The sequence below is a fragment of the Myotis myotis genome, unplaced genomic scaffold (assembly GCF_014108235.1).
Source record: "Myotis myotis isolate mMyoMyo1 unplaced genomic scaffold, mMyoMyo1.p scaffold_m19_p_15, whole genome shotgun sequence".
Taxonomy (NCBI): Eukaryota; Metazoa; Chordata; class Mammalia; order Chiroptera; family Vespertilionidae; genus Myotis; species Myotis myotis.
The window spans coordinates 310643-338006 of record NW_023416319.1 but is presented as its reverse complement, the minus strand read 5'-3'; the positions used below and the strand labels follow the sequence as shown (position 1 = coordinate 338006).

Genomic DNA, 27364 nt, shown 5'->3' with positions numbered 1-27364 from the left:
CCTGGTGAGGCCTCTCTGTGAAGGCGGGTCTCCAACCTGTAACACGAAGCCTCCACTCCTCCAGTCCTGAGCCGGGTGAGGCCGGCCCCAGCAGGGCACTTCCCTGGCGGGGGTCCGGGTGCCTGGAAGGGCGTGGGGGGGGGGACAGGGCGGGGGCGGGGGTGGTGGTGGTTTGGAGATAGTTACTGGGAGGGCGATCCTCCCTTACCTGCCTCCCAGGGCCAGCCCAGCGAGGTTGGAGGGGGAAGGGAGGGAGGAGGGAAGGGCGGGGCCGGCCCCCTGCGCTTGCCCGCCCCGCCTGGCGGGTCCTTGCCCGCCCCTTGCCCGGCCCAGCCCAGCCCAGCCCAGCCCAGCCCAGCCTGGCCCAGCGGGCCGGTCACACGCGCCACCGGCCGGCAGCTTCCCAGCCCCGGTGCGCCCCTGCCCTGCGCCCCTGCCCCGCGCCCCTGCCCCGCACCCCGCGCGCCTCCCACGCACGCCCTGCGCTCCCGGCCACCGAGCGCCTCCAGGTCGCGGGGCGCAGTGGGCATGGCCCGCTGGGGGCCCTCCGCGCTGGCGCTGGCCCTCGCGCTCCTGGAGGTGGCCCTGCCGGGGGCTGGGGCCCAGGGCGCGGCCCTCGAGGACCCCGGCTACGACGTGCAGGACACCTGGAGCCAGGAGCCCTACTATGCGCGCGGGGAGCCGGAGCCCGAGCCCTTCTCCCCGCGGCTGCCCGTGGGGACCCTGGAGGAGGCGCAGGAGCCGCACCCACCCGCGCCCAGGCCGCCCAAGAAGGCGACCAAGGCCAGGAAGGCGCCCAAGAGGGAGAAGCTGGCTCCTGAGACGCCTCCGCCGGGTAAGGAACGCGCTGCGCTGCACGGGGCGGCCGAGGGGGCGCCCATGGCCCTGCCTCCCGGTGGAGGGGGCCGCCCGAGTCTGCGGGACCGGATGGCTGGCTTCCCGGGTCTGCGTCTGGGATGAGAGGGCCCTCGAGCGCCTCCTCGCTGCCCCCCAGCCTCTGTGGAGCCTGCACTGCGCACCCCGAGGCCCCTCGCAGTTCCCGGGAGCTTAGACCTCACGGGCACCTGACTGGGCGAGGCAGGGCAGTTGGGCAGCTGCCCAGGGAGTGGGGTACCCCTTGCGCCAAATGTGAAGTGTCCTGCTGGACACTCTCCTCCGCCTCCTCTCAGCCTCCCCCCAGGGCGCTTTCATGAGGGTGAGTGTCTGATTTGGGGGTGTGAACGGCTGGTGGTTGGGCTCCATGGCCTCTGGAGCAGCCCATGGCCCCTCTCAGCTGCCTCCCCACCTCCTGTTCTGGGGGTCCCGGAGCCTCTGCGCAGCTGAGGATGGCAGAGGCCCTGCTGGGAGCGGGGGCAGCCGGTCCTGGTGCCTTCCCTGCACTCCTCCTTCCACCCTCTGGTACCCCCACTCTCCAGCCCCGTCTCTCACTCCTCGCGTGGGGGCTCTCTCAGTGGCTCCCAGGGTCTCGGGGCCAGTGGCACCGGCTCTGTCCTGTGTTTCCAGGCTGGGAGCGAGCGCCCAGGCCACATTCTCAGCTGGCAATGGCCCTCCCCAGTCCGGCGATGGGCAGGTGGCCCTCACAGCCCTGCTCGGAGGGGAGGAATCCCCGGTTGGGTTAGATGGTTCAGGAAGGTCTGCGGTGAGTCTGCGGAGGGGGAGGGGGCGGGGGGGATGGAGACTCAGCTCCTGCCCTGTGGACCCGTGTCCACAGCCCCTGTGCACGTGCTCCGGGCAGGGCTGCCCCTGAACTTCAGTTCCAGGCAACTCTGTGAGTCAGCGGGCAGCTCTGGGGTTGTGTCGCCCTGGACAGAGCCTCCCAGAATTCGCAGTACTCTCTGCAGAGTGATAGGCACTGAGCTGTGGACAGGTGGGTGGGACGGGAGTGGGAAGAGACTCTCATATCGGCAGGACACCTTCTGGGGCCCCTCGGAGCCGCAGGCGTAGGCGTCTCGGCGAGCCCTCCCGTGGCCCCGAGTGGGCGGCCATGTGCCTCTACAGGCGGGGACGCCGGGGCTCCGACAGGTCACCCGCTCGCGGTCAGTTGCTTGGAGATTTGTGTTTTCCAGCACAAGGCTTCTTTCTGTTCTCTCATCTGCATCCAATTTGCATGTGTTTATTTTACTTCAGGGGAAGACACGCATGCTGCCTGGTGTTTACTGGGGGTGGGGGTGGGGGTGGGAAGGCACCCCAGACGGAGAGTCCGAGGACAGCACGGGACACCCCGGTCTGGGCTGGGCCTCAGCTCCCTGTCCTCCCAGCCTCCTCATCCGCAAGAAGCAAGATGGGCCCCCACCTCACTGTACTCTGCTGATTGTTCTAGAAGCGTCTCCACACACCTCCCAGCGTGTGCTCACCTTCCTTTGTTCTGTGCTCAGCATGCGGTGCAGGTGTGCTCAGAGGCTGACCCCCAAACTGGAAGCAGGTCCTTGAAAACCCAGACTCGGCTCCGACTCTCAGCTCGGGCCTTGCTGGGGCGCTGCCTCCGGCTGCCATGTTTCTGATGGGCTGTGAGGGGCTGTGTAGAGCACCCCCAACTATGACAAGCAAAGTGTGACATTTATCGCCGACTGTCAACTCCTATCCTGTTGGGGGGTGCCTTTGGCCAGTACAGTCCTTCACCCTGGACCCCAAGTGGAGGAGACTGGGTTAAGAATGACCTTGAGCCTGGCCCGTCTGGCTCAGTGGTTGAGCATCGACCCATGAACCAGGAGGTCATGGTTTGATTTCCAGCCAGGGCACATGCCTGGGTTGCGGGCTCCATCCCCAGTAGGGGGCGTGTGGGAGGCAGCCCATCCATGGTTCTCTGTCCTCGTGGATGTTTCTGTCTCTCCTTCTCCCTTCCTCTCTGTTGAATCAGTAAAAGCATGTGAAGAAAAGAATGGCCTTGACCAGGGGAGTCAGTGACAGTTCTGTGCTGTTTGTTGACGGAAATCACTGTTTCCCACGGAGGTGGTGGCCGGAGGTCTGTGCTGCTCCTGATGGAACAGAAGCGCTCATGTCTGCATCGTGTCATTAGCAGGCACTTACTTACGGAGGGAGAAGCGACACGGGGCCCGGCTGGGGTGTCAGGTGAACTTCAGGACGCGGCTTCACTGAGGCGGCGCGAGAGGCCAGACCCCCTGAGTCAGAGGGCGAGGGCCGCTGTGACTGACGGAGACGCCGACCGAGTGCTCTGTCCTGCAGATGATCGAAGGCCCTCGTCTTGCGTGAGGGTGGGCTCGAGGGAAGGAGGCAGGCAGCTGTTCTGAGCGGCAGGGAGTTCTATCTTCACGTCACAGAAAGGCTGGCTCGGGAGCCGGGCCCGGGGGTGTGACCGTGTGTGAGTCTCGGCTCCGACCGGGGCTGCTCTCTCACCCCCACAGACAGGTGCAGTGGTCACGTGCCGCCGTCCTGGCCAGTGTGGACAGCCGAACCCTTAGGTGAACTGGGAGCATTGCAGTTTTGCATGAGTGGCTGATCGCCAGAGAGGCAGAGCTCTGCTGGACTGAGTAGCCCCGAATCTTTAAAAATTGTTAAGTTTTTATCTATGACAATAAAAGTGTAATATGCTAATTAGACTAGGTGTCCTTCCGGACATCCTTCTGGATGACCTTCCCGATAAGGCCGGGGCTGTGAGGAAAGCCTGGGTCCCAGGTGCCAGAGGAAAGCCGGTGCCGGCAGCCAGGGGAAGGAAGGCCTACTCTTGCACGAATTTTGTGCACTGGGCCTCTAGTTTTGAAATAATTACAGACTCACTGGAAATTGCAAAAACCAGTGCAGTGAGGTCCTGTGTCCCCGTCACCCGGCCTCCCCCAATGACAATGCCTTTGAGGACTACAGTGTGGGATTCCTCACCTTGGCAGGATCTCCATTTTGGGCCACGCGTGCATGTGTGTGTGTGTGTGTGTGTATGTATGTGTGAATGTGAGTGTGAGTGTGTGTGTGAGTGTGTGTGTGTATGTATGTGTGAATGTGAGTGTGAGTGTGTGTGTATGTGTGAGTGTGGGTGTATGTGTGTGTGTGTGTATGAATGTGTGAGTGAGTGTGAGTGTGTATGAGTTAGTGTGTTTGAGTGTATGAGTGTGTGTGTGAGTGTGAGTGTGTGAGTGTGTGTGCATGCGTGTGTGAGTGTGAATGTGTGTGCATGTGTGCGAGTGTGTGAGTGTGTGGTGTGTGTGTGAGAATGTGTGTGAGAGCGTGTGTGAGCATGCGTGTGTGTGTGTGTTTGTGTGTGGTGTGTGTGTTTGGGGGGCTGTCCTGTGCATGTAGGATGTCGAGCAGCATGCCTGTCCTTGACCTGCTAGATGCCAGTGGCACTTTCCTCCCCACGTCCTAACAGTGTCTCCAGACATCAACAAATGTCCCCGTGGGCTGAGAGTCACTGCTATATGCACCATCGCAACCAGGGAATTGACATGGGTTAATGCTATTGACTGGATTACACACCTCGTATTTCACTAGCTTGTAGGTATGCTCGTGTGTGTGTGTGTGTGCATGTGCGTGCGTGCACACACACGCATGTGTGAGTGAGTGTAGTTCTCTGCAATTGTCCTGCGCATGCAGGTGTGTGGAACCACCACCTTCGGGACCCAGGCCTGTGGGCCCTTTTCTGAGGTGCAGGGACTCAGTGTCATGGAGTCCCTGAGTCCTCCTGGCGAACGTCGGTGTAGCCCGGACCTGCAGGGCTTGTAGGAGACCCAGGGGTGGCGGTGTGTGCGGTGAGTCTGGTTCTGTGGTTGACCCGGGTTCTGCTCACAGCCTCTCCTTCCAAGCGCTGCCCACCTCCCGATGGACAGCCCTGACTGCCAGGACCTGGTCCTCATTGGGACCCGCCTCCTCGCCTCCCTCCAGTCCGTGCAGCAGCTGCTTCGAGCAGAACCCAGCAGCTCCAGGTGCCTGCGGCTAGTGGGGGTCCAGGCTCACCATTAGCCCAGGCACAGGGCAGGGCAGGGCCACGTGGGGGCCCCCCCGCAGTGTGGAGCGCGTACTTTGCATGTCACGTCCAAGTTGGTGACCTTGGTTTGCGGCCCAACTATTTATTTATTTATTTATTTATTTATTTATTTATTTATTTATATTTTTTGTTCATCCTCACCCGAAGATATTTCTCCATTGATTTTTAGGGCGAGTGGGAGGGAGAGGGAGAGACAGAGAGAAGCAGTGCTGCGAGAGAGACACATCGATTGGTTGCCTCCTGCACGACCAGGGCCGGGGAACCTGCAACCAAGGTATGAGCCCTTGACCGGGGTTGAACCCGGGACCCTTCAGCCCGCAGGCCGACACTCTCTACACTGAACCACACCCGCCAGGGCAGGAGATCTTATAGCACGGCGTTATGTGTTCACTTGAAGGGTTAAACCAAAGTGGTTTGACCTGATAAACTCCCCACAAAACTCTGAGGGAAAGGATATTTTATTTTTAAAAAAAAAAAGTTATTTCATACACATCAGCAAATAGCTTTCAAGACAGCACCTCTCTTTCCAGAATGTTCTCCAAAGTCAACGATGCCTGCTGGCAGCCCCCTGCCTGGCCGTGGCTCGGAGACCAGGGCTGGTGCCGGGGAACGAAGGGGGGCCTCCGTTTGGGGAGCTGGATGGAGGCTGTGGTTCTGAGAAACAGTCGCTGTGCACCCCATGTGCCTGGCGCCTGCACACGGCCAGGACTCACGGCGGGCGCTGCCTCCGGTGGCCGGTGCCCGCGCGGTGGCAGCCTGGGCTGGGAGCCTGCGCTTCTGAGGCGAGGTCTCCGCCGGGTGTTCCCAGGGGCCGCGGAGCCTCCCCCGCAGGCTTACAGTTTCCAGCAATGGCTCTGCCCTCTGAGACCTTCTCAGACCCTCTGGGGTCTGTGGTTGGCCACCCCAAGGGCTGATGGCCCCCCTGGCTGGCATCCAGCCCACTACTCACGTGGGCACGGGGGCTGGTGGGAGAGCTACATTACCTTCCATGTTAACTTAAGACGCTCATGTCACAGATCTTTAGGGAACAGTCAGTCCTTGCAGGGCATGTGCAGGCATTGGGCAGATTTTGTTTAGGATCCAGAGAGAGCTGGGATCAAAATTTTGCTCCACCACCTCGGGCACGTGTGGCCTCTCCAAGCCTCGGCTGCTCCCGGTGGCACGGGAATGGCGGTGAGCACACTTGCCGAGGTGGGGGGGGTCAGGCGGGCACCAGCGCCTCCCCGTCTTCGGAGGGGCCGTTCAGAGGCACATTCCGTTCAGCTCCCTAGAGTCCCCAGCCAGGCGGCGTCCCAGAGGCCGTGCTCAGCACACAGCCCGTGTTATTGGCGTTTCCTCCTCCACGTCTCTGCTCCTGCACGTCATGCAATCACCTCCCAGAGACACGCCAGCTCCGAGGCCTCGTCTCAGGCTGTTTCCAGGCCGAACCCAAACTGAGACAGGCAAGTGCCAACGGTGCCCGCACAGTGCTGGGCACACCCCCACCCGCTGCTGTTGGGTGGCGGCTCTTTCCTTTAAGAGCTCCTTACTTGGTTGCCAGTTAGAAAGGTGGCGACGGCTGCACAGAGGCCAGGGTGCCCTGGGTCCCTGATGGAGACCACGCCTTCTTCACAAAAGCTCGCCCGGAGGAGGGCAGAGACTGATGGGGAAGACACGGGATGAGGGTCGGGAGGGCTTTTGGTTGATTGATTGGTTGTTTGTTTGGTTGATTGGTTGGTTGATTCGTTGATTGTTTGGTTGGTTGATTGGTTGGTTGGTTGGTTGGTTGATTGGTTGATTAGTTGATTGGTTAATTGATTGGTTGGTTGGTTGGTTGGTTGGTTGGTTGGTTGATTGGCTGGTTGGTTGATTGGTTGATTGGTTGTTTGGTTGGTTGGCTGATTGGTTAACTTGGTTGGTTGGTTGATTGATTAGCTGGTTGATTGGTTGATTAATTGGTTGATTGGCTGGTTGGTTGATTGGCTGGTTGGTTGATTTTGTTGTAGCCCTCGTGAAAGGCTTAGAAAATTGCAGTGGTATCTCCATCTCCACCCCAGACTATCCAGGTAACTGAGTAACAGAAGCAAGTACCTCCTTCAACCACTCAGCCTTCTTTCAGGATTCACCTGATCCCCAGGGAGACCTGTTTCCCAGGGAGCTTAGTCTCAGAACTGGGTGAGGACACTGGCTGTTCCCTCCCCCTCCTGGCCCTTTTGCTAACACCCCCTGGAGTTTGCAGCCACCATCATTTAGGATTTTCACGGTCACCCTCCTGGCTCTCGCACGTGAGGTTCTCTGCAGACGTGCATGGGGGGCAGGGCTCTAGGAAGCTGTCATCATTGTCTGTCTGATGCCCGAGGCAGCATCTCTGGGACGCTCCTGAGAACCCCTTTGCCTGGGGAAGGCCTCCCTCCTGTGTGGGTTCCAGGAGCCGAGGGCCTGGGCTGAGCCCTTCGCCAGAGGGAGTGTGGACCCTGCTGGGCTGGAATTTCCTGGGGAAATGCAAAAATGCAGCGAAGGATTTTTCAGTTCCTGGGTTTGCTACTGTAGCTCCTTGAAGAGCAAGGGAAAAAGCCTTTCTTATGAGCCCAGAGTGTTCTATTCATCACCACAGACCAGAATAGACACGGCCGGGCTGGCAGCTCCATTTGCTACTTTTAAGGAATTCAGCTTTGTCACGCAGCCCAGATGGGGATGTTGATTTAATCTGGCTCCTTCTCTTTCCACTTTGCTCTCCTCTTTCATCTGGACGGGCCATGTTGCTGGGAAGGACCTGGAGTGGAGTCAGACCCCAGCTCTGCCCGGCTCTGGGGGTGCCCGGGGGTCTCCCCTCTGAGCCTCAGTGTCCCCACCTGTGACGTTACTTTCATGGTCAGCCCCGCCCTCAGGGGCACCTGCCAAGACGGGATGCTGTCATCTGTGCGAAAATGCCTCATGATTGTGAGTCACACGCCACATGCCGGGCTGTCGGTTTTTCAGCCACTGGAATGGTGCTCTGTGATGGGAGGGCTCCATCAGCATATTAATGATGAGCAGACGGAAGCTGTCTTTTTTTAAAAAAATATATTCTATTGATTTTTTACAGAGAGGAAGGGAGAGGGATAGAGAGCTAGAAACATCGACGAGAGAGAAACATCGATCAGCTGCCTCCTGCACACTCCCCACTGGGGATGTGCCCGCAACCCAGGTACATGCCCCTGACTGGAATCGAACCTGGGACCCTTCAGTCTGCAGGCCGACGCTTTATCCACTGAGCCAAACAGGTTAGGGCCGGAAGCTGTCTTTTAAAATATATTTTTATTGATGTCAGAGAGGAAGGGAGAAGGGGGGAGAGAGAGAGAGGATCATGGATCAGCTGCCTCCTGCCCCACATTGGGGATAGAGCCCACAACCCAGGCATGTGTCCTGACCGGGCATCCAACCGTGACCTCCTGGTTCATAGGTCGACGCTCCACCCCTGAGCCCCCGGAAGGTGTCTTGCTCAGTGGTGACCCAGGCAGGCTCTGCCCGGAGCCCTGGGTGCGGGTTACGCATTGCTGTTTCCTCCCTGTAATTGCCATCCAGTGACGGTGTGTGTGTGTGTGTGTGTGCGCCCTGTTTCCTGCCGAGGGGCGGGCCATGGAGAGGTGAAGGGGTCACTGAGGACTCAATTGCTCAGCGAGGTGGCAGCACCTGGAGCTTCGAGAGGGTGGCTGGGTCCTGCCTGTTGCCCCACAGGTGGGTCCTGGGCTCAGGCGCTCAGGGAGGTAGCACCCGTGCCAACATCGGCACCTTCCTTGGATCCCCCGAGCCAAGCAGCACGTTTCGGTCCAGGATGGGGACCCGGCGTGTGGGAGGCGAGGCTGAGGCTGTGGCCGGGACTGAGCTCTGGACCCCCTCCCCCCCCACAGCCCTGGAGGCCGCAGAGAGGAGGAGGGAACCCCACATTCTCCCCAGAACTCGCTGTCCCCTCCCTGTGCCCAGCCCAGGCCTTGGAGGGCGAGGGAGGGAGCCGCCCTGCTGTGGGGAATTCGCGCTCTGGGCCCAGAAGGCTCATTCCAGCTCCATGTGATCAGATGGGCACGGTGTCAGCATCTGGGGCCCGGGAGGGTCAAGGTGGGGAGGGGGTGGGGACAGAGGTAGGGATGGGGAGGGGACAGAGGTGGGGAGAGGGAGGGGGCAGAGGTGGGGAGAGGGAGGGGACAGAGGTAGGGATGGGGAGGGGACAGAGGTGGGGAGAGGGAGGGGACAGAGGTAGGGATGGGGAGGGGACAGAGGTGGGGAGAGGGAGGGGGCAGAGGTGGGGAGAGGGAGGGGACAGAGGTAGGGATGGGGAGGGGACAGAGGTGGGGAGAGGGAGGGGACAGAGGTAGGGATGGGGAGGGGACAGAGGTGGGGAGAGGGAGGGGGCAGAGGTGGGGAGAGGGAGGGGACAGAGGTGCGGAGAGGGAGGGGGCAGAGGTGGGGAGAGGGAGGGGACAGAGGTAGGGATGGGGAGGGGACAGAGGTGGGGAGGGGGTGGGGGCAGAGGTGGGGAGAGGGAGGGGACAGAGGTGGGGAGAGGGAGGGGACAGAGGTGGGGAGAGGGAGGGGACAGAGGTAGGGATGGGGAGGGGACAGAGGTGGGGAGGGGGAGGGGGCAGAGGTGGGGAGAGGGAGGGGACAGAGGTGGGGAGAGGGAGGGGGCAGAGGTGGAGAAGGGAAGGGGGCAGAGGTGGGGAGGGGGAGGGGGCAGAGGTGGGGACGGGGAAGGGGCAGAGGTAGGGAAGGGAAGGGGGCAGAGGTGGGGAGGGGGAGGGGGCAGAGGTGGGGACAGCTGCTCTGAAAAGAGGAGCCCTCGCCCCCCGGAGACCCTCACACACGTGGAAGCAGACATTTCTCTCTCTTTCTTTTTAGGTAAAAATAGCAACAGAAGAGGCGTGAGAACCCAGAGCCCCGAGAAGGCTGCCAGCAACGAGCAGGGCGTCCCCGTGGCCCCCGGGGATGTCAGGGCGGGTAAGTGAGGCCAGTGCCACCCTGGCCGGCTACTGCTGCCGCAGGCTCCGTGAGGGCCCCTGGTGTGGGGCTGCCTCCCAAGCCCCACGTGGGGAGGGGGCCTGCCCAGCCTCACACGCCTCCATGCTCCTCAGAGGGGGCGGGCAGGGCCCCACAGCCAGGGTCCCGTCACTGCTGAGTGTCCGGGCTCCTGGCTCCCAGCCGGTGGCGGCGTCTCAGGGTCTCTGTGATGGGGGTTAGAGGGCGCTGAGATAAGGCTGCGATCCCTGCTTTCCCAAGACCCCAAGGGAGCGCCCTCTGGGAGCCCGTGGCCTCTGAGCTGGGCAGGCAGCCACTACAAACACTGCCCCCCCAGGAAGCTGCCCCCACACTGGTCCGTCCAAGGGAACCCGGTCAGCACGGTGAAGGGAAGGACGCCCGTCAGGGCTGCTGGCTTTAGGCTCAGGCTGAGGTGTGTGCACTGGTCCCGGCGGCCCTGGAGGCGGAAGCCTCCCTGGTGGTGCCAGGTGGGGACCAGCGCACACACCCAACGCGAGCCCCGCGGGAACAGCCTCAGACCGAGGCGTGGGCAGCCACGGAGAAGGGTGTCCGAGCAGGTCGCCCAGAGTGGAGACGGGCGTGATGTTGGCTGTTGATTGCCAGGATTTACCCAGAGACGCTGGGCGTGCAGTGCCGGAGGGGGGTGCGGTGATGAGGGGAGTTCGGGGCGGGGGGGCTCAGAAACCCAGAAACTGGCCTCTGTCCAGTCTGTCCTGGTTGGTCACGAGCCTTGTCCTTCCAGGGTGCCCGCCCCTCGGCCTGGAAACCTTAAAAATCACCGACTTCCAGCTCCACGCGTCCACCGTGAAGCGCTATGGCCTGGGCGCGCACCGCGGGCGGCTCAACATCCAGGTACCGCCGGGGAGGGTCCCGATCGCCCGCGCCGGCTGGCTGAGCGGGGTCAGGCACCGGCACGACCTTTCACCTGCCCGCGGCCAGCCTGGCTGGTTTGGCTCAGCAGTTAGAGCGTCAGCCTGCGGACCCAAGGTCACAGGTTCGATTCCCGGCCAAGGGCACCCACCTCAGTTGCAGGTCCGTCCTGACCACTTGTCGGGGCACATGCAGGAGGCAACCAGTTGATGTGCCTCCCTCCCCTCATGGTCTCTCTCTCTCTCTCTCTCCTCCCTCATTCTCCCCTTCCCCTCTCTCTAAAATACCCGCGGGAGACATATCCTCGGGGACGGGGCTGTAAACGTAAGGTCACTGACCCCAACTCTCACAGGGGAGGCGTTGCTGGCCACAGCTGAGAGACAGCCCTGAGACCGATGGCGTCTTCTCCGGGGGCTGCTGAGTGCAGACAGGCCGCTCATCCCGGCGTCCTCGCTGCCCTGCCCTCGCCGGGCACACGGGAGGCGAAGGCGGAGGCCGGAGGAGGAACGGGTGGTCCGCAGGAAGCTCCCGGCTGTGCTTGCTTCCGGGCCACTTCTGCCCCCTCTTTGTCCTTCAGCCCAGGGAGGCCGCTGGGCGGAGAGCATGCTCCCGGGCCGCCAGGTCTGCAGACACGCGTACCCACCTCCCTGCCCCCCGCAGCGAGGATGGAGTCAGGTGGAGGGAAAGCTCTGGGTGCTGGTTGCCCTCACGGGGCCTTTTTCCCTCAGTGGCACGTCGCCTGCCCTGAGGCCTCGGACAGACCCTGGCCCTGCTCGCAGGTGTGCGGAGGCAGCTGGGTAGCCGGGCGGGCGGGCGGGCGGGCTGTCCCCGCCCTGGGCTCCCCGCCCCGTGGGTACGCGGTGTTAGCCCCAAGTAGTGCCAGCCGTGGGAGGGGCCGCAGTGCCCAGCCCCGGGGAAGAGATGCGGGCGGCTGGGCTCCTGCCTCCAGAATCAGACTCAGGAAGCCTGGGCTCCAGCGTCTTCCCACACGCCCGCCTGGAACGCGTTTAAAAATAACAGCTCGCCTCCCCTGTGTAGGCGGCAGGCGGCAGGCGGCAGGCGTGCAGGCGTGTAGGTGTGCAGGCAGCAGGTGTGCAGGCATGTAGTCGTGCAGGTGTGCAGGCGGCAGGCGTGCAGGCATGTAGGCGTGCAGGTGTGCAGGCGGCAGGCGTGCAGGCGTGTAGGCGGCAGGCGTGTAGGCATGCAGGTGGCAGGCGTGTAGGCGTGTAGGTGTGTAGGCATGCAGGCGGCAAGCATACAGGCATGTAGGAGTGTAGGTGTGCAGGCGTGTAGGCATGCAGGCATGTAGGTGTGTAGGTGTGCAGGCATGTAGGCGTGCAGGCGTGCGGGCGGGCGTGCCCATGGATGGGGCTTTGTGTGCGAGAAGCACTAAGGCGTCAGGATTGGAAACCGCATTGAAAGGCAGTCGGGCAGGGTGTGAGCGAGGTCCGCCCGCTGCCATATCTGCCCGGTGTCCCCTGCAGTGAGGTCAGAGCCTCGGAGACGCTGGGTGCCCGTGGCTGCAGACGTGCCCGCAGGAGGACGGGGAGTCGGTTACAGACGCTGACCCGAGGTTTACGCTGGTGTCAAAGTTCAGGTGCGTGGGGACATCCTGCCTGTCCCTCTGCCCCAGGCACCTGTCCGCTCGCCCAGACGTGGGGCCCACGTGGGTCCTGGCAGGCAGCGCGTGGGCGGCAGCACTTTCTCAGGCATCACCCACCCCCACCCCACCCCACCTGCTCCTCGCGGGTCCTTCGCACCCAGCGCCTTCTGCCCTGAGGCCTGCCTGCCCGTCAGACCGTCCGGCTGCGGGAAGGGGGGCGGGCACCCACCCTAGGTCTCAGGCCGCACAGAGCCCATGGGGCTCCCCGAGTGCGCGGCCTGCGCAGGAGGCAGATGGAGCATGGTGGGTGGTTCGTTTCCAAACCATGGGACGTCCTGCTCGCCCTGATAGAGAGGTTTTGCCTGCGTCTGGCCGGCGGCGTGCACGCGCCAAAAGGCTGGAATGTTGGATATTTGGGTTTTTATGGGAATCACAGGACCAAATATTTTAAGTCCTGGAAACTTGAAAATGAGCATTCCCGTAATGATTGTGCTGCTCTTAACCTCGAGACGCCCGGCCCTGCAGATTTGGCACAGGATCAGATAACATTTTTTAAATGTAATTTCCTCCCCTAAAACTCCCCAGCGTCTCCGTGCTGGTCTCATGTTCTCGGCTGTCGTTGCTGGAGTCTCCACGTGAGAGCTCGCTCAGAGGATGTCCTGTCCCGTTTCACGCAGCGGCTTCTCCCCCAGGCATGGCGGCTCCGTCCCCGAGGCGCCTCCCGGTCTCCTTACCCCTCGGGCGCCTCCCGGTCTCCTTACCCCTCGGTTCCTTTGCTGTGGGCCTGGCCGGCTGTGCTCTCAGCTGGGTGGGGGAGGGCCGGGCAGCTCACTGTTCAGCGGGCTGATGCCCCCCGAGCCCTGTTACCTGTCACGTCACCTGCCCGGCTCTGCGCACTGGGGCCTCTGTGGTTTGTGGTGTTTTCTTTTGTTTGTTTTGTTTTGTTTTCAGAGAAAAATTTAGGGCTTCTGTGGAGTGGGGGTGGTGACATTGGGAATCTTTTTCTTTTTTTAAAAATACATACATTTTGAATCCATTCCCTCTGTCCATTCCAGACTCACAGTCCCCGTCCAGGCACCTCACATCTAGTTTCAGAGCTTTTTTTTTTTTTTTTTTTTTTTTTTTTAAATCTATATATATAACAGGCTAATATGCTAAGTGTCCCTCCGACCATCCGACCGGTAGCTATGATGCGCACTGACCACCAGGGGGCAGACACTCAATGTAGGAGCTGCCATGATGCGCACTGGCCATTTATAAAGAAACGGCACCATGGACCTTCTCCAACAAAGCAACACTCGGCTTCCCCCGAGTGGGACACGGGTCCTGCCTCCACCTCAAAGCGACAGCCAGCAAACGGCTGCTGAGACCCAGGGTACAAAATACAGCCCACAACCCAGGCCAGCCCAGCCCGGAAATGATGGCTGTGGGTGCTGGGTAATGATGTCACATAGCAACGCCCGGCTTCCTCTCCCTAGCAACGAGCCTCCTTGCAGGTTCTTCAGCCCAGGAACCCGACTTGCTTTAAAGCCAGGTGCAGACATTTCACAGTTTAACCAAATGTCTGTGAAGCGTTTTCCCTGCCTCATCTCATTTGATCCTCACAGAAGTCCTGGAGTACGTAGATAGGAGACTCGGTGGAATCCTTTTTTTTTTTCATTAGCCGGAAAATGGAGATTTAGAAAGTTTAGAAACTTGTCCCAACTGAAAAGGAGTAAGAAATGGCGGACCTTGAAAGTGACTTCAGCCTTTCCCACTGCGCAGAATATAGTCAAACACGGCTGCAGTTAAATAGTTTACCCTTTGTTCTCCCTGCGTGATCTACAATAATAATCTGCGTCGTGTTGATTTTACTGCTGTGTTGCTGACAATTACCTGAAAGAGAAGTTGGGGTGCTTCACTGGGCTGGAAAAGTTTAGCTACATCAGAAAGCAGGTCTAATTAAGCAGGTTTGTTCTATGTCTATAAAAGGCTAAGCTGACTCGTGCATGCGTGATACATATAAAGCCCTTGCTGGTGCCAGTCGCACGTGTGTGTTTCCACCTGTCATTGTCGATGTGGATTTGGTTGACGCTCCTATTATAGAGAAAGGGCGAAGAGCGATATTAAAATATTTCTTCTAATTAAGTCCCTTTCTGTGCATGAATTCATGCACCGGGCCACTAGTTTTAAATATATTTTAATTGATTTCAGAGAGGAAGGGAGAGGGAGAGAGAGATAGAAGCATCCATGACGAGAGAGAATCACCTATGGGCTGCCTCCTGCACGCCCCCCACTGGGGAGGGAGCCCACAACCCGGGCCTGTGCCCTGACCGGGAATCGAACCGTGACCTCCTGGTTCATAGGTCGACGCTCAGCCCCTGAGCCACGCCGGCCGGGTTCCAGTTTTAATTTCCACAGAGACACCCTGCCGGGCCAGGAGCCGCCACCTGGGGCCTTTGTGAAGAGCACGTCTGCTTCTCTCAGGCAGGTGTCAGCGAGAACGACTTCTACGACGGGGCCTGGTGCGCGGGCAGGAACGACCTCCACCAGTGGATCGAGGTGGACGCCCGGCGGCTGACCCGGTTCACGGCCGTCATCACGCAGGGGCGGAACTCGCTGTGGCTGTGAGTGCGGCACTGTGCTGTGGGCCCCGCGCCTGGGCCTGAGGGTCCGGTGTGGACAGGGCAGGGACAGGGAGGCGGCTGGCGGTGGGTGGGCAGGTGACTGGCGGTGGGCAGGGAGGGCTCAGGCAAGGGGCATTAGAAGAGAGGGACCTTGGAGGGTGGGCAGGAGGCTGGGTGCTGTGGACTCAGGTCGCCCTGGGAAGGTGCATCTCTTAGAATGACCCCCCCCCCACACACACACACCCAGGAACGGGGAGTAGGAGACATGGGGTGGTATCCCAGTCCGATCTACGCACACGTGGGGTGGTATCCCAGTCCGGTCCGTGCAGACGTGGGGTGGTATCCCAGTCCGGTCCGCGCACACATGGGGTAGTATCCAGCTGTAAAGGAAGGGAGTTCTGACACTGGCTACAACGCAGAGGAACCGTGAGGGCATGGCGCTAAGTGCAATAGCCGTCACACAGGACAGACTGTCCGAGTCCACTCACAGGGGCTCTGAGAGAGTCAGATCCTAAAACAGGAAGCAGAGGGGCGGCTGCCAGGGGCCGGGGAGGGGATGGGGAGTTACTGTTTGAAGGGTATAGACTTTCACTTTGGGGTGATGGAATGTTCCGGATTTGGAGGGAGGGGGATGGTTGCACAACACTGTGAATATACTTATTACCACTGAGTTGTAACCTTAAAAATGGTTAAAATCAGCCCAGCCAGTGTGGCTCAGTGGTAGGGCATTGACCTATGACCAGGAGGTGAGGGTTCAATTCCCGGTCAGGGCACAGGCCCGGGTTGCAGGCTTGATCCCCAGGAGGGGGCGTGCAGGAGCAGCCGATCAATGATTCTCTCTCATCATGGATGTTTCCACCCTTCTCTCCCTCTCCTTCCTCTCTCAAATCAACACAAACATGTTTTTAAAAATGGTTACAATCATAGGTTTTATAGTATGTATACTTTATTATAATAAGTGGAAAATGTAAGTGCAAATACCTCCCTCCTCCCCCAAATAACCTCTCCACACCAACCCAGGGCTGGAGACGGATTCCGTATTTCCTGTCATATTTTGAGTGCGATTATGATGATGCTATTTTCAATTTTTTTTAAAAAAAAATATATTTTATTGATTTTTTACAGAGAGGAAGGGAGAGGGATAGAGAGTTAGAAACATCGATGAGAGAGAAACATCGATCAGCTGCCTCCTGCATACCCCCCGCTGGGGATGTGCCCACAACCAAGGTACATGCCCTTGACTGGAATCGAACCTGGGACCCTTCAGTCCGCAGGCCGACGCTCTATCCACTGAGCCAACCCGGCCAGGGTGATTATGCTGTTTGTAACTGAGCACACACCCGGGACATTTCCTGCTGCTCCTCCGGCTTCATAATGGTCATTTTTAACAGCCTCTCATTCCACAGCCAGGCCTCCATCCCACTCCACGTCCTACAGTCACAGGTCATTTTGCAAGAAGACTTTCTCCTCCTTTTTTGTTCCTTTGAGTTGTTTCCTTCACAGGCGTTTCCAGGGCTGGGATCACCCGCGCCTTCTGGCAGCACTGGCTCACGTATGTGCTGTCGTGTGGCACATTTTTATCGAGTTGTTTTGCGGTAGCTCTTACGCGTGTGCTTACACCTGCCAGTCTTCCCCCTGCTGTGCGCCTCTCTCTAATTGGTGGCTCGTTGCCATGACAATTGTTCTCACTGTTCAGATTCCAAAAGGCAAGAGTTTTGAAAAAAAGAAAAAGAAAGAAAAAAGTTGAATTGCTCCAGGAAAAGGGACAGTTGGACGGAGAGGCCGGCCGAGATGGTCCGCGGACGGTGGGGGGCTGTGCGTTAATGCTGGATATTGACCTGCCGGCCGGACGGGAGCGGCCGGTGGTCGGGCTGTGATTGGATTAGGGAGCGGCCGGCGGCGGGGCTGTTGCTGGATTAGACAGAAGGCAGCTCACTTTCCCTTCCAGCTGAAACTCAAGAGGGTTTGGCTGGACGAGAAATCGCAGCGGAACACTGTGTTTCTGGGCTCAGCTGAGGACAGGAGCCTCGGGGGAGGCGAGGGTAGGGTTGCTCTTAAGAGGCGGTTTGTTTTTTTAAACGTCTAAATGCATTTCAAGTCCAATTATTCTTCAAGGACAAGGCGCAGGGGGCTGGAGCGGTGCAGTCTGAGCTCCTGGAATTGGACCGTCTGCACTCAGGACGGAATAACCAACGGACGAGGGTACGTTCTGCTGTCTGAGCCTTTTCCCGGAGGCGTGAGTCATGCTGGAGGCCTAGGCAGCTAGTCCAGTGCGGCCCTAACACAGGGCAGCAGGAGCGGCCACCGCGTCCCGGCAGCAAAGAGGACAGCGTCGTCCCTCTGTCCCGCCCCCACGCTGTGCTCATGCTGTGCCCAGTCTGGTCTCTACGGTACTTTTTAAAAAATCGATTTCAGAAAGGAAGGGGGAGGGAGAGCGAGAGAAACATCGATGATGAGAGAGAATCACTGATCGGCTGGAGCCCACAACCCGGGCCTGTGCCCTGACCGGGAATCGAACCCTGGCCTCCTGGTTCACAGGTCGACCACTGAGCCACACTGGCCCGGCTTCTTTGGCCTTATTTAGAGAAGTGCTTTTCAAGCTTTATCTTTAGCCCCAGAGCCGTCCTTTCGATAAAGTCTTTCTTGGACACACTCAGAGCATACGGACGAGTGAGGCTGCTCTGTGTGAGTCCCGGATGTCCACAGGCCTGGATGTCCACACGCTGACGCGGGATTGAGGGGGAGGGGGCGCAGGAGAGCTGTCCCCAGGCCCGGATACCGGCGGGAAGCAGGTCTGAGGCTTAGCCACGGCCACGACCAGTTCCTAACCAAGAGGATGAAACACTCCAGGGTTCATGATTTTCAGGGAACTCTTGCTCTCTGACAGGAACAAAATGTAGCTGTTTTCATGATGTTGAATATTTATGTTTTTCACTGATAAATGTCCCTCCCCACTGATTGCAGTTTAGCGAAACGTGAGTGTACTAATCAGAGCCGTCTTCCATTCCCTGCTTTTGAAGGTTTGTCAGGTGGATGAGTGTGGGAAGGATCTGTTACAATGTGATGAAGGAGAAGTGAGTTACTTCGCCTGAGCTGAACGGATGCTCCCCCCCCCCCCCCCATGACTTGGACAAAGTACCGGCAGTTTAAAATGCCCGAGTATTTCCAGCTTTAGTTGCTCTGTAAACAAACGATCGTCATCATCTCCTGAGAGTCTGCACACGTGGCCTCAATGCGAGGGGGCAGGCTGACTGGGCCGTTTGCCCGCTGAGGGCTGGGGAGGTCGACGGGTTGGCTGGATGTTTAGCAAGCATTTGGGCCCGGGTGGTGTGGCTCAGTGGGTTGGGCATCGGCCCACGCACCCAGAGGTCACCAGTTCGATTCCCGGTCAGGGCACAGGCTCCAGGTTGAGGCTGGGTCACCGGTCGTGGGGGTGCGGGAGGCAGCCAATCCATGTTTTGCTCTCACATCAACGTTTCTCTCTCCCTCTCCCTCTCTCTCTAAAATCAATTATAAAAAGCAAACCCCGCAGCCCAGGTTCTAATGCAGGGGTGGGCAAACTTTTTGACTCGAGGGCCACAATGGGTTCTTAAACTGGACCGGAGGGCCGGAACAAAAGCATGGGTGGAGTGTTTGTGTGAACTAATATAAATTCAAAGTAAACATCATTACATAAAAGGGTACGGTCTTTTTTTTTTTTTTTTAGTTTTATTCATTTCAAACGGGCCGGATCCGGCCCGCGGGCCGTAGTTTGCCCACGGCTGTTCTAGAACCTTATACATATCGTCTTCTACTTTGCCTTTAGAAGGGAAAGGCAGTTGGCTAATTTGCAAGTGATGAGTGAGGCTGTGCCAGAAGCTGGGAGCTTGGAGGGAGCAGGGAGGGAGCAGGGAGGGAGCCGGGAGCCAGCCCGGCCGTGGAGGAGCGTGGTCCCATTTGATCTTAGTGGGATCTTAGCAGAGGCTCCGAGTGCGGCTTCCCCTCGGGAGCTCTGAGGGCGGCGGAAGGGAGCGGATGAGGCACAGAGCCTGGAGGAAGACAAGGCCAGAGCCAGGCCTGTTTCCCGGTCCTTTCGGAAGGCGGCTGTGCTCCCAGGAGGGGCCGTGCCCAGGAGGCAGGTCCCTGGGGGCACGGGTGGCGGTGGGGCATGGGGCTGACACGGGAGGGGCTCGCGTGGCAGGAGGAGGCTTCCTCATCCCCTGAGATGCTAAAGGCAGGGACTAATTCTGGGGATTCCGAGCCCTCACACCAGGGGCGGTGTTCCTGGTGGAGGAGGCGGCGGGTCCTGAGCCGGGCAGGTTGGGGGGGAGGGGGGGCGGTTGGACACAAAGTGGCTCAGCCCTGATGCAGGGAAGGCTCCCGGACTCTGAGCCAAGGGCTGGAGTGGCCCCACCGGCACTGTTGGCGCTCGTCCACCAGGGGGCGGTAGAGAGGCTGGCAGTGCCCTGGAGGCATCCGGGGACCAGGGCTGGTGGGACCAGGGCTGGTGGGGAGGAGTCAGAGCCAGAGGCTGGTCCCCTGGGACTGAAGGACAGGGTCAGGGATGCTACCTGGAGATGAGGCTGCGGAAGTGATGGAGGTGGGTGGGGAGGACGTGGCCATCGAGGACTCTGTGGGCAGCAGAGGGGCTGCCTGGTGTCGGAGGCCATGGGCAGGGTCAGAGGGCAGCAGACGCCTGGGAATGTGGAGGCTGCAGGGCTGGCCGCTCAGCGCTGTGCCTGCCGGGAGAATCCCAGGACACGCTGGTCCCTGGCTCCGGCGGGGGGGGGGGGGGGCGGGGGGGGGGCGCAGCCCGGAGACGGTGGGTCTGCGTGAGGAGGGAGTGGCGGAGAGAAGGGGCAGCGCCAAGTCCAGCAGCAGCAGGGGATGCGGGTCCAGAGGCCGGGGGTGGAGATGGCGCCTTCCCTTCCGGCTGGAGTCCCGCCCGGTGGCCGGGCGTCTGGGTCCCCAGGGAGAAGGGTCCCAGGGCTCCTCTCTCTTCAGCTCCCCCTGGTTTCCCTCCCAGGGGACGGATCCGGGCCTTTCTCATCCCTCGGTGGGGTCTGGGCCCCGCACAGCAGGGCCGGCCGGGACAGGAGCCGGGAGGAGGCCAGGCCGCCCCTGGAAGCGGGGCTCATGGGAGGCAGCTGCGGGGGAGGCGTGTTTTCATGCTGCGGCTCCTGTTTTTGACGAAATGAATGTCGGCGCCTCTCGGGGCTGGAGAGCCCGAGTTTCCAAACTCCTCTCGAGCCCCGCTGAAAGCTGTCAGTTTGGAGCTGCAGGTTTGGCACCAAAGGGAGCGGTTGTAATGAAAACATCTCCAAGTTCAAGTCGAAGGCCAGCGAGCAATCACTGCTCCGTGTCCTGTTGCCTGTCAACGATGCAGGGAAAGTGATTTAAAGGTACAGACGCTCTCGGCTCCAGCCTCACGGCTCGCCTTGGCGTCGGGGCGCCCGTGACTAAGGAGAGGGCTCTCGGGGGAAATTCTCTAAGGCAGCGGTTCTCCACCTTCTGGCCCTTTACATACAGCTCCTCACGTTGTGACCCAACCATAGAATTATCTTCGTTGCTACTTCATCACTGTGATGCTGCTACTGTGATGAATCGTCATGTAAATATCAGATATGCAGGATGGTCTTAGACGACCCCTGTGAAAGGGTCGTTCGACTGCCAAAGGGGCCGCGACCCACAGGTTGAGAACCGCTGCTCTAAGGGCAGCAGCTCGAGAATTCCCTCCTGGGTGGCGCTTCCTGCTGTGTGCAGGGCCCTGGACTCCTGGTCTGACTCCCCAGGAAACATACTGGACACACGGCCTTTCTTTCACCTGGTGGAGGGGCTCCCTCGGACTGGGCCCCCACCCTGGCCTAGCTCCCCTATGCTCCCACTCCTTGACCCACAGGTCCTGTGTGGACTGGCTCCCTCTGCTCTCTGACCTCATGCCCTTTGCCCTCCTGGCCCAGGAGCCTCCTCTTTATTCTGCAGATAAGCAAGCCCCTCCTGCCCCAGGCCCTTTGCACCTGCCATTCTGTCAGCCTCAGGCTCCTGGAATGCAGAGGCTTCCTTCCAAACCCACTCCCAGCGGCTCCCTGTCCTCCCGGGCTTCAGCGGAGGCCCTGTGTGTCTGTGTGTCTTTCTGTACTTGCCCTGATGGATGTCACCCTCCGGGAGCAGCAGGGCCTGGCTCGTGTTTGCCGCTGGGTCGCCAGCACCGGAGGAGTGCCCTGCGCAGGGAAGGCCTCCAGCTCCGTCGCTGCTGACTCTGCCCTCTCCAGGGGCCGGACCTCAGCCCCGCCAGCCAGGGCCTCCCGAGCGAGACTGGATTCCGACCTTCCTGGCCGCACGCCTCCGTTTCTTCACCTGAAAAATGGGGATGATAGTGCCTGTCGCTGGGATCACTGTGGGGTTCAATGAGTTACTGCCACGTCAGGCCGTTAAGAGAGCCCTTGGCACACGGTGAGCCCCTGAAGGAGCCGGCCGCGGCCACTGTTTTGTTAGGATTCCTTCCCTTTTGTGGGGGCTGCTCACAGGCCAGCCCCCCATTTCCTCTCCAGCCAGTGCTCTTGGCGTGTCCATACCGCGCTCCCTGCTCTCCGAGGCCCTGCTCCCGCCGCTGGTAGGGCTTTAGCCGGGAGGCTGCGGAGGGGCTGGTCCCGGGGTCCTGGGCCCAGAGGCTCACAGGAAGCCCGGGCGCCAGACACAGCACGTGCTGGGTGAGCCAGCATCCCGCCACACCCCGCCCCCTCCCCCAGCCCCAGCCCCAGCCACCTGCAGGGGACCTCCAGCCCCCAGGGGGCCCCCGGAGAGCATGAGGGCGGAATCGGTCACATTGCAGCTGGGGAAACAGGCATGGAGAGCGCCCCGACGCTTCCTCTGAGGTCCTCCTTTGCCTCGAACCCTGAACCCCGGGAGTGGGCTCGTGTGCCCTGCGTCGGAGCACATGCTGGGCGGGGGCCAAGGTCACGGCAGGGCCGCCCCGGGCCGCCCTCCCCATCGGACACAGTGGGTGCGGTAGCCGGGCCCAAGGGAGTGCGGAGCCCGTCGCGCCCTCCCAACCTGGAGGAGACGGCTGTTGGGGCCGAAGGAGGCCTTTCACGTCGGATGCAGCAGAGTCGTCCTCACACCAGCCGTCAGGAGACAGGGCTTTCCCCGTTTCCGTGGAAGGAAGGGCGTGTGGCCGGCAGAACAGTGGCCCCAGTGTCAGCGTCCTGGCTCCAGAGCCTGCGAGCAGGTGTCGCGTGGCAAAGGGGACTCCTCCCGCTGCACGGCCCCGGTGAATAGTTAATCTGCATTATTAACCGGTTAATAGTTAATCCACATTATTAACTGTAATAAATGTGGATTTTGTAATAAAAGAAAACACGATAATTTCAAGAGAAACATCAGAAGTGCTTTGTTCAAAGTAATGTCTGTCGCTAGCTACACATTTCCCCATCTTTCAGGTGATTTGTGGAGACCGTCCCAATAGAACTTTTCTTGTTTTGAGGCAAACCATCCGGACACCCAATTTCCCACGTCTTCGTATGTTCTGAAGCGCTGCTCAGAAAGTGCGTGTGCCGTCGATCGGAACAAGTGGCCACCTGAAGGGGCAATACAACGAAACAGCACACACATCACATCGCATATATATCAACGTGTGTAACTCCATCGATTGAAAAGATGCGCATTACTCACCGGTGCCCCGGTGTATGCATTTCCCCCTAAGGCAGTGCTACCTTCTCTGCTTGCTGGCTGCTCTCTGGTTGCCGGTCCACGGCTCTTGTTCGTTCCGTGGGAGGTGTCCTGTGCTTGCGGCAGGCCTACCGATGGTTTAAACAGTGTGTGTGCGTGTGTGTGTGTGTGTGTGCGTGTGTGTGTGTGTGTGTGTGTGTGTGTGTGTGTGTGTGCAGTGCAGCTGGGACCTAGTTATACCACAAGCGTTTAGTCTGTCGCTGTGTTGATGGAGGACGTTTCTGGGTTTTATTCAAACCACGTTTACATCGGTCTAAACTATCGCAATGTGTTCCAGATGTTTCCTTTGCAGCCCACCTCCTCTCGTCCTCATCTGGAGGCCGGCTGGCTGGGGGGAAGTGGGGTGTCTCCTCCACGGGCGGGGCTGTGTTTGGTTGGGTTGGGTTTCGCGTGGAGCGGGGAGCCGGCTGGAGTCCGAGCCCCTCCGTCTTCTGCATCAGCAAGTCGCTGACACAGAAGCTCTGGGGCCGCCTTGCTCCGGCTGAAAGCTCCAGTCACAGGGAATTAAACGTCAAGGTGGTTTGTGATGTGGAAACTTCTCTCCGAGGGAAGTGGAAAAAGCCACAAAGGGCTGGAAATTTCAAACCTTCCCAAGGACGAGGAGACGGGGGAAGGCGGACGTGAGATCTGGGGTCTGTGAAGCCGGCTTCTGACAGGATGTCAGGGAAGCATCCCGGGGGCGTGGCTTTCCTGTGAGATGGAGCTGCGTTCACCCACCCGCCCGGCCCGCGCCTTCCGGCCACACGTGGGTCTCTGTCCTCACGGAGCGTCCAGGTCACACCCCTGTTTCTCACTAACCTGGGACCTGCGTGAAGAGCTTGTGTGCGAGGCTCCTTTGCGTTCCCAGGGGCTGGCCGGACCCGGGTGGGGCGGCGGCCTCAGGCTTAGGAGCAGCACGGAGCACATGCTATGGGGCAGCTGGGGTTTTTGTGGGGAGAACTTCAGGCCAATCCCATCCTCCCTCGGGGGGGGACCGATGGCAGGTATCCCCTCATCACCCCAGTGACCCACCGCCTTCATTGGAACTGAGATTTAATTAACTGACACTTCCTTTTTTTTAAGAGTGATGTTTCATTTATTTTTTAAAAAATATTTGATTGATCCCAGAGAGGAAGGGAGAGGGAGGGAGGGAGGGACAGAGAGAGAGAGAGAGAGAGAGAGAGAACCACCAATGATGAGAGAGACTCATGGATCGGCTGCCCGTGCACTCCCTCTACTGGGGACTGAGCTCAAACCCAGGCATTTGGCCCAACTGGGAATGAACCTTGACTTCCTGGTTCGTAGGTCGACGTTCAGCCACTGAGCCACGCTGGCTGGGCCAGGGCTTTGCTTCCTGTGGCCGCACCAGGTCATCGCCATCGCGAAGGCGCAGAGCGTTAAGCTTGAACGTCAGCACAGGCCTATCTGATGAGGTGCGAGGTCTGAGTGATGGAGAGGCTGTCAGGGACGGGAGAGGAGGAGGAGCCCAGGGGGACACACGGAGCGGGACGTGCCAAGGCCCCGAGGCACCGAGAGTGTGATCAGGATCAGGACCCGAGAGGAGGATCACACAAAACGGCCCCAGGGGCCTGGAGGCCATGGTGAGGGGCGTGCAGGAGGCAGCCCATCCATGACTCTCCCTCGTCATGGATGTGACCGTGGTAGTGAGCGGGGGTGGCGAAGCATCTCATTAGAAGAGTTGTCCATGAAAAACTGCTGTATGTTTCCATTCAAGAAAGCTCAGTGCTTCTGTGATCCCCATGTTCTATGAGTAACTGTGGCCTCGATGGTCAGTGCCCTGGCCCAGGTCCCGGGGAGGGCACGCCTGCTCTGCTCCCCGCTGCCCTTCTGCGTGGAAGAGGAGAGCATTTGACAGTGCGTGGCTCCGTGGCTGAGCGTCGACCTGTGAACCAAGAGGTCAATTCCCGGTCAGGGCACATGCCTGGGTTGTGGGCTCCATCTCCAGTGGGGGGCGTGCAGGAGGCAGCCAATCCATAATTCTCTGTCATCATGGATGTTTCTATCTCTCTCCCTCTCCTTCCTCTCTGAGATCAATAAAAAAATATTTTTAAAATAAATAAGTAAAGTGTTGGGTCCCCATGACATTTTATTTCCTCCCAGGAGTGACTGGGTGACCTCCTACAAGGTCATGGTGAGCAACGACAGCCACGCGTGGGTCACGGTGAAGAACGGGTCCGGAGACATGGTGAGTCTCCTCCTGGGGCCCTCGGTGCCGCTGGGGGCCCTGCAAGGCGGGCGGGTGTGCCCCATGTGTGCCCCATGTGTGCCCCGTGTGTGCCCTGGATGTGTCCTGTGTGTGCCCTGTGTGTGCCCCGGGTGTGCCTCATGTGTGCCCCGTGTGTGCCCTGGGTGTGCCCTGGTGTGTCCTGTGTGCCCCATTTGTGCCCTGGGTGTGCCCCGTGTGTACCCCGTGTTTGCCCTGTGTGTACCCTGTGTGTGCCCCGTGTGTGCCCCATGTGTGCCTCGTGTGTGCCCTGGGTATGCCCTGTGTGTACCCTGGGTGTGCCCTGTGTGTGCCCCGGGTGTGCCCCGGAAGTTTGCTGATTTTCTGCCAACTCGGTACCCACAGCTCTGATGGGTGACGCCCCCTTCCGTGCCCGGAAGCGCAGCACCAGTGTCCCTCGTCCAGGGCTCATGTAGGGCTCAGTCTTCCAGTCACAGTCAGCCCTGGAAGTGGGGGCCCTTGGCCACGTCCCCCAGCTGTTCATTCAGTTGTGACCGATCCCTGACTTGCTTGAATGGCCACAATCTTTCGGCCCAGGATCGGCTCCAGGGCGGCCAGTCTGACCACGTCCCCCTTCTTCCTCGGGTCCGCTAGCTCCTGACTGGCGTCCAGTGTCCGCACGACCTGAGCGTGGCCTCCCTTTCCCTTCTTACCCCCCACGCACTCGCGTGTTCCCGAGAGCCAGCGGCCCTCCCTCTGCGCCCGTCTCGGCCCCGCGCCATCACTGCTGCTTCTCTAGAGCCCGCCCTTCCCTGCAGCCCTGCACACTCTGCCTTCGGGCCATTCGGGGCCATTCGCACGCACTGCACCCTGAGCCGCACGGGTCCTGTCCTCTGGGAGCCCAGCTCTGAGGCTGTCCCCCTGCCGTGGCCCTAGTGGTTTCGGCGGGGACATCTCAGTCCCCCACCCCCGCCCAAAAAGGGGCTTCCTGCGGGCAGGGCCCAGCTGATCGGCTCTCCCCACCTCGACGCCAGCACGCGTGTGGAGCTCTCAGGGAGGCCTGGGTGAGCGAGTGCGTCTGTTACCCCGGACCCGCCAGCGCTGAAAGGCTCTCCCTCCCCGTGTGTGAGCAGGTGTTTGAGGGGAACAGTGAGAAGGAGGTCCCCGTCCTCAACGAGCTGCCGGTGCCCATGGTGGCCCGCTACCTCCGCGTCAACCCGCAGTCCTGGTTCCAGGACGGGAGCATCTGCCTGCGGCTGGAGGTCCTCGGCTGCCCGCTGCCCGGTGAGCGTGTCCCCCGCGCCCCTGAGGTGCCCCAAAAGGGGAGTCAAATAGACCAGGCCCGGCCGGTGTGGCTCAGGGGTTGAGCATCGACCTATGAACCGGTTCGATTCCCAGTCAGAACACAGGCCCGGGATGCGGGCTCCATCCCCAGTGTGGGGCGTGCAGGAGGCAGCCGATCTGTGATTCTCTCTCATCGTTGATGTTTCTCTCTCTCCCTCTCCCTCTCCCTTCCTCTCTGACATCAATAAAAACATATTTAAAAAGAAACATATCTACTGCAAAACGTTTAGAAAACACGAGTAAGCCAAAAGCAAATAAACAAAGAACTCCCATAATCCCCTCAGCAGCACCAGGACCACCCTGGCCGCGCAGTGCCAGTGGCCGTGGCCCGCCTGCAGGGGTTTTAGGTCGAGGCTTAGTTCAGGGTTGAAAACGCATCCACTCGCCACCCCCAAGCGAGCGGTAACGCCGTGCAGTGTCCTGAGTGCTCCCGCCACGGCAGGGGAGCCGGAGGGAGCTCACTGTAAACCTGACCGTGTACCCAGCGCCTTTCTGCTGACGCAGCTTCCCTTGGATGCGCGTGTCTTTGGGTAAATGTCTATCCCTTTAGGTTGTAACCCTTTGCCCTGTTTTCACAAGATGGGGTGTCTGGCTGGGACCTCAGGGTGGTGGGCAGCTGGGGGCTTAGTTCCCACAAACCACCTGGATCCGGGCTGGTGTTGGCTGTGGACGGCTGATCTGGCCCGGCCCCTGTCTGGCTTTCAGAGCTTATGCGTTTGTGCCCACATGGAGCCTGTAGGCGGCCTGTTCATCCTGACCAGGCGTCTCCAGGAAACTGGACCCCTCCCCCCCCCTCCCCCCCCCCCAAGCATCCTTTCAGCCCCTCAATAGTCCTATAGGAATCTGCACCTTCCCGCCCACCCAGAGCCAGGCCTCAGGGAGCAAGCCGCACTGCTCCGGGCTCTCTCTGATACACACCTGCCCAGGGAGGCTCCCCCGTTCCCGTGCCCTGTGGGGTCAGGCCTTGCTGCCTCTGGGTTGTGAGCTCAATCCCCAGAAGGGGGCGTGCAAGAGGCAGCCAATCCGTGATTCTCTCTCACATCACTGTTCCCTCTCCCCGCCTCTCTCCACTCCTCCTCACTCCTCCGCCCTCTCCTTTCTGCTAAGTGCTGTGTGGTTTTGTGATTACGGAAGCAATACAGGCT

At 60.0% G+C, this 27364-nt stretch overlaps 1 protein-coding gene across 1 annotated transcript in view; it reads left to right on the top strand.

Annotated features, from left to right (window-relative positions):
* Positions 1-379: 379 nt before the first annotated feature.
* The window catches only part of CPXM2 (carboxypeptidase X, M14 family member 2), a 44321-nt gene continuing 17336 nt past the window's right edge, over positions 380-27364 (top strand). Inside the window, exons 1-6 of the mRNA XM_036335599.1 lie at positions 380-835; positions 9788-9886; positions 10668-10777; positions 14865-15004; positions 24812-24896; positions 26009-26159. Coding sequence (XP_036191492.1) covers positions 529-835; positions 9788-9886; positions 10668-10777; positions 14865-15004; positions 24812-24896; positions 26009-26159 — 892 coding nt within the window. The 5' untranslated portion in view covers positions 380-528. The remainder of the gene's footprint in view (positions 836-9787; positions 9887-10667; positions 10778-14864; positions 15005-24811; positions 24897-26008; positions 26160-27364) is intronic.